Raw genomic sequence first — 17,545 nt, 5'->3', positions numbered from 1 at the left:
GTGATGATAAACCAAACGTGCCCAAATCATCACCCCTCCACTACCGTGTTGTTAAAACATGCTTGTACTGACATGATGTTTGATTGTTTTCAAAGTAATGATCTTCTTCTAAAGAGAAATTGCATTTTATCTTGTTCAGGACAGTTTTAGAGTTCATGTCTTGTTCAGATGCAATTTTGTAAACTTAAGTCTGACTTTCTTTGGACAAATTTACCCACCAAGCCTCACCTCTTCGGTTATGACCTTTAACGTGCCGAGACGTGTAAAGTCTGAGATGTAGCATTTCAGTCTGACACTGGGTTCAAACCCACTTTCAGGAGAACTGCAGAGCATATTTTCCTCAGACATACCTCACATCCTGCGTCATTAACAGAGGTCAAGACCCAACAGTTCAACTTTAACAAGTGGAGCTAAATTCAGGTCAGCAAGGTTAGAATGAATCCATCCATTTTGATTATTTCATTTCATGTGAAGAATGTATTCTAGAAATTAGGGCTGTAAATGTTAACGCATGCCATTAATCTATAAAATGCTACGTTAATATCACACAATGCACGTTAATCGCATTACCTATTTTGACCTGACTAGCTCCCGCGGAAGGTTACGTTTTTAGTTCACAGCAGCGCGTTTCGCGGTTGTACTACATTCAACAATGCAGAAACGCAAACGCGAGTCAAAAGATGAGCCAGGAGAGTCAAACTGATAAATGGAAAAGCTGCAAAATTATATTTTAAGATAAATAAAATAAAAATTAAAAAAGCACCGTGGTTAGCGCTAGCAGTCCGTAAACAAACCTCGACGTGGCCGTCCCGAGTTCGTCTCCAGTCCTCGTTTCCTCTGCCGCATCCCTTCCCCCACTTCAGATAGCTATCACAGTACACTTCTGCTAATAATTATTTAAAACATAAAAACTAAAAGAAACAGCGATTCACGTTTGGATAAAACCAAAGTACTTATTGCAACGGAGAAGTATCCTTCCGCCGAAGCACCACCAGTTTATAGTTAACGTCTCTAAAATACGTTTGAAACAAAATTACTCCTTTTAAATATTCCTGAATATGAAAACCTGAAATGTTTCAGAGAATAAAACATTTTTTAAACAATTTTAGAGTTCAAGCTTCCATATTTAAGCATGATTAACCACAGCGCTAGTGTGATTAAATTATCGATTAACAGCACCACTGTAAAAACACACCCACACAAAGAAGTAAACTTTTAATAAAAAAACTTAATTCAAAGAAATCGTAAATTACAGGTCCTGAACAAGCAACAGTTTTGATTGTAACAAACAATACAGCAACATAATGTGGTCATATAAATACATATTTAATTATTTTATATACAGATAACACTGTAACACCCACTCCGCCCCTCCCCCCAAAAATTACATGCGATTGTTCCCCGCAAGAAATAAATTCTAAGTTACTCCCTTAAAACTCTGAGTCAAAGCCAACAAAACTACCTCAGAAAAATAAAGAGCTTTAAATAAACATGAACATAAAAAGTTTGATTATCTGGCATCAGTCTTTGGTTGTGATTTCCTGCGACTGGGTCGCCATGCGTGTAAAGAAAAGAAATGTAGAACTAGAACAGAAACACGCTGTTCTACCTGATTTCATTGATGTTTCTCGGAGAGTTCACGGACGCTGGAACGCAAAATAGTTACAGACGTCAAAATAGTTACCGAGGTCAGTTAGGGTTGACACTTTTGGGTCGCTGCGTCCACATCTCGCTGGCCCACAAGTGGTTGTGGCGGAGCCAGCGGCGCGCGGAGGAAACGTCCAGCCTGAACAGCTGCTCCTGGGAGGAGTTGACCGCTGTGTAACGGACGGTGAGTTTGGGCTGGGGAAGGCAAGCCGCGGAGAGAAGCCGGTTACCCGCCGAGATGTAGTCCCCCTCGCAGGTTTGAGTCCTGCAAGAGAGGCCATGCAGAGCAGTGAGGTCACATTTAAAAATAAAACCCTTCCACATTCTCTCAACTCCAAATCAAAAACTTCCATGTATTTTATTGGTGATTCGTAGCAGAGTGCCAATTGCAAGTTTTTGGCTGATCAAGCACTTTTGTAAGACCCTGCAAAAACATCGATGTACCTTTTTAGAGTGATGCTGAGGGAAGAAGTGGCGGTGTCTGACAGAGGAAGAATGGCTGACGCATTAAAGGCAACAAACATCTCCAAGGCAAGAGCGAGCTCCACCTCTCCGAGCTGACAGGGTACGACCAGCGCCATCAAACCGGGGGCAGCTGATACGTCAGGGTAGTATCCCGCACTCAGAGAATCTGGGGGATTAACGTGCACACCCTGAGGTTTTAAACAGCTAATAATGAGATTTTTACGGGACGGTAATCCAGTGATATTTACGTTTGAAGACTTCCCGCGCCCGCTGCCACAGGTTTTGTCTGCCCAGTTTCTCGAGCAGCGTCTGCAGCATTAAGTGATCGACAGCCAGCTGTTTACTCAGCATGAAGTCGAGCAGGTCTGACGCTACAGGTAGATACTGTCTCTCCACACACACTTGGAGGTGAGACGTAAACAGAGGACTGTACCTGTCGATGTCTATAAGGTCTGGAGGTAGAGGTGAAAAGAAAGTGTCTGAAAACATCAGTAAGATCAAATCCAAAGACTAGGAAATGTTAAAAAAACGCTCACACACACACACACACACTCACCGCTGGGTTCCTTAACTCCTGGCAGATTACAGAGGACCTCGAAGGTGTCCCGGTGAGAGGTTTTCCCAGCCAGACGCCTCAGCAGATTAGTCCTGGCCTCCAGATCAGTGGGCTCGCACGGCCACAAACCCGAACTCAGGAACCAGTTGTGTTCTGCAGGGACGAATTCCCAAACTCAACTACAAGAACATCTCAAATTAGAATGTCATGAAAAGGTTTCATTTACGTCAGTAATTTCACTCAAAATGGGAACTCATGTTACAACAATGTAGTCCTTTTTGTCCAGGTACGACAAAGTCAAGTCTCTGGTTCTGGAATCGCCCAAACTCTTGAATGGACTTTGCTTTACAATCTGTTTTTCTAAACTTTCCATTAATATGCTAGATCCTTTTTTGTTGGCCTAATAACATTCAAAATAATACTATAAGGAGCTTAATTTAGCTTTTTTTTCTTAAAAATCAGCTCTAAGTCATGATCAACCAAAATAAATGACTCAAATAAATCTATGGGAAATTGATCTATGTTGAGCTTCACCTTTTGTATTGAATAAAATTAATTAGCTCTGATGATGTTTTAATTTGTTGAGCTGCATCTCACAGCACTAAATTTGCAACAAAATGAGGTGCCAACTGGGCCAGAAATGATTAATCACGATTAATTGATTATTGAAATTAGGGCTGTTGTAAACGAATATTTTAGTAATCGAGTAATCTATCGATTATTCTTACGATTAATCGAGTAATCGGATAAAAAAAATTTCTAAAATGAAATATTGGTAAATCTGGCATAATACCGGTGTTACTATCAGATATCAATATCAGTCCAATTTTTCATATTTGAGCATCCCTAGCAGTTGCTTTTTTGTAGTTTAGAAAACTAACCTGTAACAATAATAGCTCACTTTCTAAGTTAACCAGAAGAAAAGTTATAGAAAAATCTGAAATTATATTGAATTTAATAACAAAGAGGCAGGCTCACAAATACACATATAAAAAATGTCTACAATCCAGCTTTTAGTTTATGTATTCATCTTCAGTGAGTTTAATAGATTAATTAAACTCACCTTGCCACCTAACCTGTCACGCTTTGGGTTTGAAAATACGGGAAATGTCGCCTGAGTGGGAGGAGAGGGCGAATGAACGAACATGGGGTGGAGGGGAGGAAATAGACCAGCGGACTGACGAACCGTTAGACCGGGGGACGAACACGGGGGGAAGCAATACGGGATATTTACGACACCTTCACTGGTCACACTCAGAAACTCATCTACCAGCCATGTACGATGCGCTCCGCCACCCGTTTCTTCAGACCGGGATATGACATTTATTGTGCGGTTCGTCGGTAAAGCTACATTTACACGGTAAGCATCAGCTACTCAGCCGCCCGCCCTGTTCAGGCTATCCGCTCACCTCAGCGCTCTTCCCGCCGTTCGCTTTCAACCAGCAGCCCCGGAGGAGAAATGCTGCCGTACTCCAGGCATTCCCCCAGTCATTTTAAGGATGCTTATTGGTTCCCCAAAAACGATAAAAAGTCGGGCATTATCATCAATCAATAAAATCCCCACGGGCCAATCTTGAAGATTGGACTTTATGCCGCTGAGACTTAGCTTTTGTCAACAACTCAGAGGCGGAAGTGAGAGCTCCGCCTAACGCAAATGAAGTCCCGGCCGGAACACGGTGCGCTAACTAATAAAACACAAATTAACGAAGCTTCGAGGCAGGTAAATTTTCCTCGAGGAATTTTAGTAATCGAGGTACTCGAATCATTCGAGGAATCGTTTCAGCCCTAATTGAAATAACCTTCAACTAATTTTGTAATCAATTAATTAACTGGAATATACAAAATTATTAAAATGCCATTTGTTGAAATAAGAAAACACTTAGTAATTAAGTCAAAACTGTACAAAAACTACATACATTTTGCATTAAAAAAAAAATAAATAAAAATTGTTAATATCTTTTGGCCAGAACTCCAAGTGGCAAGGTTTTAGCTTTACCTTGTTCAAACTTTGTAAAAATAAATAAATAAGATCCACTATTAAGCACCTTTTGCTACCAAATTAATTGGTTAATCTAAAAACAGATTAGCCCCACATTGTATTAGCGTTAAGTATGTAGTTAGAAGCATTTCTTCAGCTGTAGATTGGATCCTTTTCCACAAATGATTGAGTGTAAAAACTAAAACATGCTGTGTTTCTGGATAATACAATGTTAATTTTCGTGTATGTTTTTTTGCATCTTTTAATGTATTTCTAGTATTGTGTAAAAAAATGTTTGTGGTTAAATAAAAATCCAACAAATGTGCTACTTTTGAATCCAATTAATCGATTAATCATCAGCAGAATCGATTACTGAAGTTGCACCCCGAATGCCAACCTACTTTTCTTTTTATATTTAGCCAACTGTAAGCTGATTTGCCACAGAGGATCACCTTCAGTTATAATTGAGATCTGAAGAGAGTCCGGACAGGCAGCGTTACCTCGGAGTGTGCTTAGCGCTCCCTCCACGCTCCCACTCAGGAGGAAGAGCTCTGTTGCCACAGTGATCAGGCAGCAGCGCGACGCTCCGTCCTCGTTCCCAAATAAGCTCTTCAGCGTTGTGTAGTCGACTTTTAAGGCGGACATCACCTCCACCACTCTGCGGCCCTGCATGTGGACATCATTAACCGAACGAAAGGAAGCTGGAGAAACGCAGGAGAGAAACGGAGCGGCTTGTTACCTTAATCCAGTGGTGATTTTTGTGGTATCTCAACATCAAAGACACTCCGATTCGGCCCACAAAAGTCTTCACCAGGTTCTCCTCACTTTCGTTTTGGCGCACTGATAAAACAAAGAAAAATTTGCAATCATTACGGTGCCTAGTATCCATTTTCTGCCACAAACGTTGGGATTATATGAATTATCCAACTGTAGTTGCGTTTACATTGACTATATAACTATGAAATTTGGCATTCTGAAAATAAATTTGCTAAAGGGAAACATGCCAATTTCGGGAACCCCCCCTCCCTCCCAAAAAAAACAGTCTTTTCAAAATAAAAAAATTTTGCCGACAGGATGAGGTGGTTTTCCGGCTGTATTGGAATTGGTTTATTTTGCAGAACTGCAATGGAAACACATGATCTACAACCGGATGTTGCCACTGGCACAAACCATGAAGAAGAAGCCGACAGGAAGTAGTTGCAGTATCAAGTTTTTTTTTCCATGACTTATTGCGTGAACAAACTTATTCACACGTGATTTTAAATGAATTTCTTATCCAATGGAAACACCACAAACTGCAAAAATTTGCGACATTAGAGGAATAGCGGCAAAGTTCTGCACACATTTATGATGGAATTGAAGGTAGTGAAGCAGGACAAAACTTTCTACAATGAAAAAAAAAGTTAAAAGTGTACTGTGCATTTAAAAATAAAACGGAAGAGTATCAAGTCCTTAACACATATATAATTGAGAATGTTCACCTGACTCAGCGAAAGCAGCGAAAGGCAGTGAGACCTTGTCTTTGCTCTCAGATAGAAGCGCTATAGCAATGCGACCGCTGATGCGCTCCACCTGGTTCTGGTGTTGGCTGAACTGGCAGACGGACCTGTACACCTCTCCCATCCGTTTCCAGTCTTCCTGCTTGGCACAAAGCTGACAGAATGGATGATATGAATAAATATGTCAAGAAACGGTGTAATCCTTAAGGATAACCCAAAAAATAAAACAGAACTAACCTCTATTTCAACAATCCCATGCACTAAATTCAGATACTCAGGATTCTGCGTGGAGGCAGGCGAGCTAAACGAGTTAAATAAAAAAATTTTTTTTTTTTACATTATTATACAGACGTTTAAGAACTACAGAAGCTAAAACCATGAGTAAAACCTGAAGTGTTACTAACTTGTGTGAGTTGTGATGAGCCGCCTGCTGAAACATGGGGCTGTGTTTTACGTTGTCTATGCAGTCCAAGCTCAGCTCCAAACCGACGCCGGCCATCTGTTGTCAAACAAAACAACAGAAAAAATTCCCCCGTTCACATAAAAAAACAGAAATAAAGACTCGACAGCAAACCCGAGGATGAACGAACTGAGACACCTTGAAAGTGAGCTGCATCAGTTCAGGCACGAAGCTCATGAGATCCTTGTCCCTCACGTAGTTAAAGAGAGCCAGCAGGAACTCGTGGCCCGGCTGAAGGAGGACAGGAGAGGGTTAAATCGCGCGATGTTCCCCCCAGTCTCCTAGGCAACACGATGGATTATGTTACATACGTGACTGCTGCACTGACCACTATGTTGTGGGCCAAGCTGACGCGGAGGACTGAGAAGACGTTGGACACCATGCCGGCTTTCAGCAGAGCCCAGAGGAGGGTGAGGAGGACCGGCATGGAGAAGTACGCCCCCGGTGGGCTGTTCTGGTAGTACCCGGTAAACACAGCACCTGCAGAGGGCAGGTGGAAAAAAAAACAAAAAAAAAAAACATACATGCTTCTGAACTCCACTGAACCTTGCAGTAGTTATGAGAATTTTTTTGTCTCATTATAAACATATTCAATGTATTTTAATTGAGATTTTCTGTAACAGATCCTTAAAGCAGTTGAAAACCAAAGCACAGCTTTCAGAATGCTTTACAAATAAAAACCTAGAAGGTTTGGGGAGGTGTGAACATGCAATCGAATTCTGATGTGCACAAAAAAAAAGTGAATTCCTGTCTGTCTAAAAAACTGAGTCACTGTTCGACTTCGACTGAAGTGAACTCTGGCACAGTTAAAAATATAGAAAAAAACATCCCAAAACATAATGGAAATGATGCATTTAGGTGACATAAAAGTGTTTTGCATCAAGGTGAAAAGGTTCAGCCGTGTCTCATACATCACCTGCAGCATACTGACATAGTTTTGTTCTGCTTTTTATTCCACACAGCCCAAATTTGTTGATATGTGAAGGTTCTCTGCAGCTATCAGGTTTACAGTTGTGCAAAAATAAATAAATAAATAAAAATAAAAACAAAAACTTTCAATTCTCTGGTGATCAGTTGAACATGACAATGCGAGACGTTCAATCTCAAAACAACTGTGTTGTTTTTCTAAATTAATGATGGGATCCTCTCCCATCTGTCTGCTGGAAAATCTGATCTTCATGATTCTGTTCGTTCACCAATTCTTTTTAATAAACCTCTGTTGCTTTTACTGAGATTAAGCTACACAGAAGTAGACCAAGTTTACTAATAAGATGTCTTCTGAAGACAACTTGGTGCTCTGGATTTTATTTAGGAGTACCGGACGCAATAATTTGATGCATTGTCTTGGTCTTGTTTTATTCTTATTTTTTAATTTTGTTTTATTGTTTTACTTGGGGGCTTCCAGGAAAAAAAGAAACCCTTTTGCAGAGCACTTTAACAGCTGTTTGAGGAAAAATTAAAACTCGCATTGAAAGGATACTGACCAGCTTTCTGGAGGCACGCTGGATTTTTGGCGAACTTCGTCACCGTTTCAACACAGAACTAGAAGAGAGAGGAAAAACAAAAAAGGAATCGTTTACAGGCTCTGAAAATGTGCAACGACACCAACAGCACAGCAGAGGGTGATATACCTCCTGTGATCAACAAACATCTAAACAGGGATGCAAACCTAGCAGCCTTTAATTTAAACATGGAAAAAAAAATTTATGGTGAAATTAAATGATGGATTCCTTCTCAGATGAAGTAATGAAGGGTCTCTATAGAGGTCCAGTGGATTCCTACTGCGACACAAAGCGTCTGAGCTGAGAACGAAGGCGATTCGCCGGGCGTACCTTCTCGTCCCCCTCCGCCGGCAGATGCTGGAAGCGACACATTTTGAAGCCACAGGACAGCGATTCACTGAAGTACTGTCTGCAGTACTGAGGATTAGAAGATTTGCTCCATTAAACAGAGGAGTTCATCACATTAGAGACAGCAAAACAGTCATTTAGTGAGCCGAATTAATTGCAATATTGTTTGTTGCTTTTGGTTGTTTTTTTTTTTTAAACACATATATTCCAAAAGCAGCCATTAGGTTTGAAGCATAAAAACAAAAATGTGCTAATTCATATCAGATCAAATTATGTTTTGTTGGTTGTATCAAAATGATGGCTTGTTGGATCATTTTAAACCAAATAAAGAAATGCATTGTTGTAGAATTCACTTATTTAGGAGTTAAAAATAGAGTTAAAGCAGCCATTTTTTTCAATATAGAAATACTTACTTCATTTGATTTCTGACGCCTAAAATCTGTCATGTTAGTCGGGTTTTTCATACACTGTCCTGTGGAAGGAGCAGAAGAGCCAGATATGAGGGAGTTATTCACTTTAGGCAAAGCTGGATCTGACCTTCCTATTAGCAGCTCAAATTAACACACACACACACACACACACACACACAAATACTTTAAATAAAAACTCAGTGAAAAAGAAAAGATCACATTTGAACTTCTTATTCCCACTTACCTATTCTTGAGGTCACATGTGGATGGATGAGTCGACCAAAATTACTGACCAAACACACACAGATTAGATCAACACTAATTTATCTGTATTGAAAAAGTTCAGCATGTGAATTGTGTGAAGGAATACCTTTCCAGGGATCCATCCATTTTACTGTTGTTTCTATCAGATCGGCCCTGGTTGAAAACATGCAAATTAAATAACCTTCTACAGTGACAAAGTACTCATATCTACTTAAATGTGTCACATTAAAACATCAGAAACCTCAATGGATTTTTTCTTTTTTTAGGAATTTTATGGGGTAGCTGTACCAATACAAACCTAAGCCAACAATCATCTGCACATCACAAATCTGACTTTTCTGAAAGAGTGGCAAGAAGGAAGCCATATGAAATCCTGTGTGAAGTTAGTCAGAAAAAACATGGCAGACGTGGAAGAAGGTGATGTGGTTGGATGAAAGCAAAAAATTAGTTTTCTATCCTGCCATAAAAAAATAGTGTATGTAGCCCCCCCCAAAAAAGGTGGTAAATCATACAGTGGTCCGCTTTTCTTAAACAGGGATGCAAGTTACAATCGATGGGAAGATGAATGGAGGACAAACATGACAAAACAAAAACAAAAAAAAACTGTGAGACGCTGCAAAAAAAAAAAAAAAAGTACTCTTCATTCAATCTGACAGTAATTAAGTTATTCTGTAATGAAAATTGGAAAAAATGTCCATCACTGGCTTTTCAAAGCTGGTCGAGACAAATTATTAACCCATAGTGATAAATATGGATTAAAGCATAACATCACAGTTATTGCTTTGTCACATTATCCGTCACATTCAATCAACAATAAAATGCGTCAATGTTTGTGGTTACAATGTGACAAAATGTTGGGAAGAAAAAAAATTTGAGGAATATAAATAGTTCTTAAAATGCACAAAACCGGTAATATTACGTTGATTTAATACCGAGACATTTTGACCAAAAAACTGAAAAGCAGTGATCCACTTCAATTCAGTTTAAATGTATTCAACAAATCTTCATAGTGAAATCTGCGTGATGAATCAATGATAAAATGTAACTTTATACTGATGTAAAGCATTTTGCTCTTTATCTCTGCAACAATAACTCTTTATTGTGTCTTTTTGAGACACAATAAAGAGCAAGAGGACTCCCTCCAGTTACATTACCAGATGTTCGCTTTGAGGGTATGGATTTTGATTTTTGGTAGTTATGTTGCTACACCGAGGTCTCCAAGGTCTGCTTTCCATCTCGTCTGTAACATATTAGTTTGTTCATGAAATAGAGTAAAAAAAAAAAAAACATTCAAAAATGCCCACAAAAAACATCATAAAAAGTATCCAGAATTCCTACCTGCAATTTCAGTACAGTCGTCACGAAGATCGACTGTAACTGTTGTCACTCTGAAACACAAATATCTTTCATTTAGTACAGGGAGAAACCACTTGTAGCTTATGTGATGTAGAAACACAGGAGTCCTTACTTTTGATCAAACACTGATGATGATCTAGTCGTCTTCAATGAAAACTTTATTGCCGGGATTGGTTTCTTTTTAGGAGGAGCGGTGTCCCTGACGGGGCCCAGGTTCAGCAGGCTCTTCTCTGGCAGATTTTCAAACAGTTCTGGATCCTCCTGCACAACGTCAACGAGCAAGATATCCTGTTCGTAAGCTGTGACCTCGTCCAAAACGTCGGTCTCCAGTTCTTTGGTCCCCTCCGCTTCTCTTTGGTCGTCTTCCGTGTCGTAAGAGCTCGACTCCTCTTCTGTAGAAGAGCACTGCTCTTCTTCGTCTTCCTCTTCTGTATGTTCCTCACCATGGCTGCTGGGAGACAGGCTGCCTTCAGTCGGGACATTCGAGCCAACGGTCGCCTGTACTTTAGGACTCAAGGGAACTTGCTTGAAACTTCTTTTACTGTCCTCAACGTTTTTCTCTGTGTCATCTAAAGTTTCCTTTATATCCTCATCACCATGCACTTCAGTGTTGCTGGGAGAAGACAACGATTTGAAAGCTGTGATGTCAGTCGGCATACTGGGAGTTGTAGCGCCTTCCATTTCTTTGCTGAATTGTTCAGAAGAAGAACTGGAGGTCTCAGTGTTGCCATTAGCCACTTGCTCCAAGTAAAAATCTGTTGGTGTTTCTTCTTTGTTCATAACCTCCTCACTATCTTCCAAACTTTCCAGGCTTTCGAATGAGGTACACCCTAAAATGCGCCTATAAGGAGAGGTGATGGGGGAGAGCTCTGGTGGAAGCAGAAACCCATCAGAGTCAAAGTCCACATAGTTTTGTCTGGGGACGTTGCACAAATGTTTTGGTTTGAACGGACTTGCGTCATATGGTTCCAGTCTGGGTGGGCTCTTCATTGGGAGACATTCATCGTTGTTGTTCTGGTCACAACTGAAGCCGATGGAGGATACAAGACTCTGGTAGGAGTTGTTTGGAAGTGCAAAGGATAAAGGACTGCAGGTGGAGAGTTGGGGTTCCTCGACTGTTTTCCCCGGAGTGTTTTGGATTTTCCCTGACAGGAACATTGAAGGGAGTGGAGAAAACACTGTGGCAGAAAGGCCGCTTGATGATGGATCTGATGAATTAGACAAAGCAGAGGCTGCTTCCCAGTCACTCAGACTGAGCACTTTGTGGGTGGTAGTAGTAGAGGTGGAGTCATTTGTTTCAAGGCGGTTCAACAGAAAAGTTGATACAGCTCCAACGTCTGGTTCCATACCAAGCTGACCCGGGCCTGAAGATGGAACGGAACGACAATGAAGAGGGGCTACAGATTTTCCGGACTGCACAGGTTGTTGCACTGTCCTAAGTTTTGTCACGTTCTGGTTTTCTCCTGTGGATGAACTATGCAGGTTTGAATTCTTTGTCACAGAGTCAATGGGGCTCCTTTGTGATGAACCTGTCTCTGAACAGGCTGTGGCAGAAGCACCAACTTTACACCTCGGCTGACTATTTGGAAAAGGCCAGGACTTGTAAGTTCGCGCACACGAACTACGTAATTCCCTAGAATATGGCCTTACTCTCTGGCAAGTGAAAAGCTCCGGTTCGTCCACGTTCAACTCATCATTCTCACTGAACAGCACTGGTGACATTTGAAATGCATCATATTCAGTGGGACTGAAAATATTCTGATCAGGTCTACTGATTACTTCGTTTTCTTTCGAGGCTGTGCTACAAACTCTGCTGCACTCAACTCCATCCCCAAGCTTCATTCTTTTGTCTCTGTGAATCCCCAAAGCAATCGGGTCAGATTCAAGTCCAGCATTGTCCAGCTGATATTGGTCCAACACACAAGTCCTGATCTCGTTATCTTCTGTGCGTTTGCTTTTTAAGAAAGGAGCAGGAGCAGTGGCGTCTACATCCGTCCAGCCATTGTAGAAATGCTCTGAAGGCGTTGAGACCTCCAATGCTGTGCCTTCTTCCGGGTGTTTGTGTTGTTCTGTCAGACTTTCAGCCTGACAGATGCTGTTTCCACTCTGCACACTGGGACTGCTGGTGCTATTTTTAGTCTCACCACCTTGCTCACTGTTATGCCCTATACAACTGGGCCAAATTCGAAATCCAGCCCTCATGTCCCGCTTGAAGCAACGCATCTTCTTGTTCTTAAGATCGTCTGGTAAAATGTAGCCACAATTATGACTGCATATGTCGTATGTTGCTGCAATGTCGCAAAGTGTTACTTTGGGGTACTCATTAATCCACACCACGATCTTCTCCACCGTCTCAACGGCTCTTTTCCTGCCGTAGATCTTAACCATAGTGGGAGACGCCCCAGACTCCGGGGTAGAGGTTTTAGGCTTTTGCTTACCCAAGGTCCTCTGCCGGGAGGAAATGTATTTACATTCCCCGCACACAATACAGAGGGAGGCTCCAACGGATCTTCGTAAGCACCCTTCTGAACCAGCAAGTTCAGAGAGGTTCAGATGTGTATCCTGAACAAATTCTGAAAGTGAAAGATATCAAATGAAGCCAATGAGAAAGGCTGTAATTATCTGAACACCAAGACACTGATAACAACTAGGAACTAATCAGTTTAGTTAATTCCTTTCTGTTTTTTGTTGTTGCTATTTTAACCACAATTTCCACAATTCTCTACACTTTTTTGTCCCATTTTGTTAAATACCAACATTAAACATTTAGACAATGGGATAATGGATAAAGAATGGAAATAAAAAAATATTTTTACACACTTCAATCACAGAAAAGCCTCAGGCCTTCTGGACAAAACTTCTTTGACAAAAGAAGTCAAGGTTTGAAAAACCTACGGTACACTTTACTGAAAGTCAGGCACTGTGGCATTATGTAGGGCTATCGCTCTACCTGTGGTCAAGATGAATTGGTTGAATAATTAAAGAGGAAATCCATCAACTTCTTACAACTTCCCCTCAAATCAGAAGGTAAACTTGTCACATTTACAGATTTCAATTGGACAATGATACCAAATGATAATCAAACAACATTTTGGGAATTTAAAGTCTTAAAAATGTATGGACTGAATGAATGTAGGGACTGTGCCAAAGAAACAACCAATTTCTTTCCATTACTGCTCCTCTGAAGAAAAGTGGTCAAATATCCAGCTAGCCTAATGTCAGAACTTTACAATTTTTGCAATTGTTAAGAGACACAAAATAAACCCCCCAAAATAAATTCATTTTACACTCATGCTAACTATGGACGGATGTAAACGTCTGACCAGAACTGCAAATATACATCTGGGTAACTTTCCCACTACAGCTAAAAAGCCCTGCATGGCCCATCCTCTAATGCTTTTCAATAGGAGCAGTGAGGAACGTAAACAAGAGGAATAATAAGAATTAATTTCACTCTAAAAACTCAGAGAACCAATATTTAGCAAACTAACTGTTATGCTTAAGTTTTCAAATCGAAATATCTCACAACAGGAAGCGGATGTAGAACATGGCAGCTTCCCGGTCATAAAACTTCTTGACTGCCACGACCATCGGTTTATCAGGTTTTATTTAGACACATATCTTAACATGACCCTTAACGTTTAGTACAATCACCTCTTGCATGGCGTCTCCTAATATTTGATACCGTAAGGCTGAAGATGTTCAAAGTTTTTCCCCACTGTTAGCATTAGCATCTCACACGTTACATAAAAGCATGGATAAAACAGCTGGTTAAATCTAACCTGCCTGATAAAATGTTAGATGCGTTGTGCATTTCGATAAAAACACCTCAATGGAGCTACCTAACGCTAGACCTAAGGTTCTCCTTACTTGCTGGGCTGCTCGGTTCTGACGGTGTTCCTGCAGACATTTGTCCCCCGACAGCAGCAGCGGAGCCCGGATTGCCTCCCGCGGCCTCAACCTTCCCTGAGCCCTGTGCATCCCTGCCTTCAACGCTGCCAAACATGTCTCTATTCCCCCCTGCAGTGAAACTGTGCCCTTCATGAATGATAAAATCACCCAAATCCTGTCCTCCCGTTGCCTTACAGGCAGCCAGTTTTAGCGGAGAGGGCATTTTGATTGTTTTCAGATTGTGGTCGACTTCAGCACAGCTTCACTCGGCTGTCCGAGTCGGCGCAAACGCACCACATCAACCTAACCCTGCAGACCCTCGTCTCTTGCCCCAGTCTGTTTCTACTGTTGGGTTTTCTCTCTTCATACTTGCCTTTAGTGTTTGGCCCGCTCCGTTTATGCTCCATGTTGTCCCCTGTGCACGACTGAAGGTCATTTCTCCACTTGACTTTCTGTGTAACAGCGTAGTTCCCCTTCAGTTTTCCTTTAAGGTTATCCTTGAGAGCATCGTTTTGTTTCTCCAAGTTCTTTGGTTCTGGGACAGTTTGGCTCGATTCGTTTCGGTCCCCAGAGACAGAAGTGGTCTCTTCCACTGACAAAGGGTTTGAAAGTACATTTTGATGTCGTCTTGAGGAGTCAGGTGAAATGTCAATGGCTGCCTTCGGGGTTTTTCGCCTCCGTGGAGCTAGTTTGAGACCAACGACGTCTTTTAGGGCGAGTCGGTTCAGTTTCACCCTGTTAGAAGACGGAAACATGCTAACCAATAAAACCGCGACTAAATACACGTTTTTAAAAAACGTGTTCAATAAAAAGTAGTTTATAATAAATGCTTGTTTTGGTCCTACTCCAATATTATCGCTTGTCATCGAAGTTCGTACCTTACGCAGTCTGAATTAATATTCAAGGTGAGCCAAGATGTATCGCCCAACCACACTGCGCATGCGTAACAAGTCTCGTTGGAAGTATGACGAAACAAAGCCTCGCCGTTTTCTGACCTGCCTACCTGTCCAGACTGAAATTAATCCTGTACTAGGCTCTTACGATCTTAAGCCTCTTTATTGCATATTTTTGCTTTAGAATATATTTATTGGGGCATTTTTATTATTATTATTATTATTAATGGTCGTATGAGAGCTTTTATCAAACAAGTCCCTCCAGCCAATACATAATTTGTTAAATACATAATCGCGTATTAAGGTAATATTGGGGGGAAAAATACACTGAATAAATACCCTTAGACATTCCAGTAATTTCATACACGTTTAAACGTAAAAATAATTAGAATATTTACACATGTTAAAGCTGTATGTGAATATTTATGTATCCATTAAATAATTACTTTTGATACGCAGATTGAGTTTATATAACAGACCAAAACAGTCATTTATAAATTAAATGGCAAAAAATCCAATTTCAAATTCAAGCAGCACCATTATTTGTTGGCGTCTTTAGCCACCAACAAATGGTGGCTAAAGACACAGAAATAACGTAGAGGTTTGGCATTTCATTCAGCCACAATTTTAGTTTGACTTTCTTTCTACAAAAAGAAGCCATCACAGGCATTTAATATCAGCCATGGGTCCATTTGTGTCCGCCTTTGACAACTGATGATTTAAACTAATTTGCTGTCATCTACTAATAGTCTACTGGAAGGAAATTTGATTATATGAGAAAGGAAAACCCTGAGTTATTGTGGTGTCATGTCATTAGAGGTACCTGTCATTTTTCAAAAATAGTCAATTGGCCCAAATGGGACCAGAACTAAAAAAAATTGGTTGTTTTACAAAGTTTGCAGCAAATAACATCCACTTGTAGTAGGTAAGACATGAGTTCAGAGCATTTTATGATTATTTATTGCCACAATTCCTCAAAATATGTCACTACAAATAAAAGCAAGCCGAGAAACGGTTTGTATAAAAAGCACAAACAAACTTGTAAAGGACTGACCTGACCCAGAACCAGTTAACATTCAGCACTTTCAATTTGGTGTGATTTATATAAATTCGTTATCATTTATAAGTACTTAAACACACACACATTTTGAAATACATATTTATTCATTTACTTTGAACATTTTTACTTTGCTACCCAGATAGAGGGTTTAAAATTTTAAGATGAGTAGGAATAAAAGAAAAGTTAAAATAAGAAGGAATCAACTTGAGTAGAAAAGAAAGCAGCAGCGACTTTGGATGATGCATAAATGGAGAAAGCGAGAGATTAATGCGGCGTGAGGGGCAAGGGTTAGACCCTGGTGTTGGGAAGTAGCCGGTCCCTGGACTACGGCGGCCTGATTCACAACACCAGCTGTCCCGCCCCACCGAGTCTGCAGATGGCGCTCTGATGGTGGGAGCGTCTCTCCACTGGGAGGCAGGCAAGTGGTTCCACCTCGCTGCATCCCGCCCCCCCTGGGGTATGGAGTCAGCTCTGCCTCTTCATCTCGCTGCTATCTTCGCTTCATCTGTGGCAGCGGTGAGAAAAAAAAAAGAAAGAAAAAAAAAAAAAGAACATGCAAATGAGAATCTGAGGAAACCATTCAAGGTGAGCAGAAACAGGCAGACGTGAAGGAACTTTCTGCTTCCTCCTGTGATGTACACATCAACAATCCAGACATGAGACGTTCTGGGAGTTCGTGCCCTACCTCTCAACACCTGCCAGGCGTTGGACCACCCACAGCCCCCCGCTTCAGTTAGAACATAATAAAAAAATAAGAAAAAGCCTCTATGTAAATTTCATAATCACACCAGGGCAATGAGGAATGTGTGTGTGTATGTACAGTGAAGAGGGATATAAGCTTTTACTTAGCATATGAAATGAGTTGGGATTAGAACGAGATAAAGAGCGCGGTGAAGAGCAGAGGGAGCGCTACGAGAGGAGAACGGTCACTCATAATTTTGCTTCTCTGAAGCTCTTTAAATCTTCCTGACTGCTCTCTCAGAGCCGCACACGAGGCTCAACTGAGCGATAAAAGAGCAGCAGCAGATTCGCCAATTATTCCGTACTTCACATTGAAATGTAGACTTTATCAGCATGATAAAAACGGGATTTACGAGCAAGAGAGGGAGGAGGGGGAAAAAAATAACCTACAAATGTGATGAACCAATCCCAGAAATCATTAAGCAGCTCATTTTAGCTGCTTAACTGGGCCTAATTTCCAAAATAAGCAAATATT

The 17,545-nt window shown here is 40.9% G+C and overlaps 1 protein-coding gene across 1 annotated transcript; it reads right to left on the bottom strand.

Annotated features, from left to right (window-relative positions):
• Window positions 1-1,200: 1,200 nt before the first annotated feature.
• topaz1 (testis and ovary specific TOPAZ 1) lies at window positions 1,201-15,314 on the bottom strand. Its single transcript, XM_088010110.1, has 20 exons — window positions 14,750-15,314; window positions 10,598-13,058; window positions 10,468-10,517; window positions 10,284-10,369; window positions 9,236-9,282; window positions 9,110-9,153; window positions 8,869-8,927; window positions 8,438-8,524; window positions 8,090-8,147; window positions 6,934-7,085; window positions 6,744-6,836; window positions 6,550-6,644; window positions 6,383-6,446; window positions 6,128-6,299; window positions 5,386-5,486; window positions 5,147-5,312; window positions 2,669-2,821; window positions 2,361-2,564; window positions 2,092-2,278; window positions 1,201-1,912 (listed from the first exon to the last, which is right to left on the bottom strand). Exons 1-20 carry the CDS (start codon window positions 15,240-15,242, stop codon window positions 1,690-1,692), a joined length of 4,995 nt encoding a protein of 1,664 aa, XP_087866236.1. The 5' UTR covers window positions 15,243-15,314; the 3' UTR covers window positions 1,201-1,689.
• Between the last annotated feature and the right edge of the window lie 2,231 nt (window positions 15,315-17,545).

Source organism: Poecilia mexicana, unplaced genomic scaffold (genome assembly GCF_051168715.1).
Source record: "Poecilia mexicana isolate PSO_F unplaced genomic scaffold, ASM5116871v1 scaffold_11, whole genome shotgun sequence".
NCBI classification, from domain to species: Eukaryota; Metazoa; Chordata; class Actinopteri; order Cyprinodontiformes; family Poeciliidae; genus Poecilia; species Poecilia mexicana.
Note: the sequence above shows the minus strand (reverse complement) of the source record. Positions and strands in the feature narration are given on the sequence as shown.

What these genes read in the sequence shown, in the direction of transcription:
- topaz1 (XM_088010110.1), bottom strand. Translation starts at nt 15,242, where the DNA reads ATGACAAGCGATAATATTGGAGTAGGACCAAAACAAGCATTTATTATA. An exon ending in TCATCAGTGTTTGATCAAAA is followed by an intron (nt 10,518 to 10,597) that starts GTAAGGACTCCT and finishes TTTGTGTTTCAG; the next exon opens with AGTGACAACAGTTACAGTCG. An exon ending in ACCCTCAAAGCGAACATCTG is followed by an intron (nt 9,283 to 10,283) that starts GTAATGTAACTG and finishes GTTTTCAACCAG; the next exon opens with GGCCGATCTGATAGAAACAA.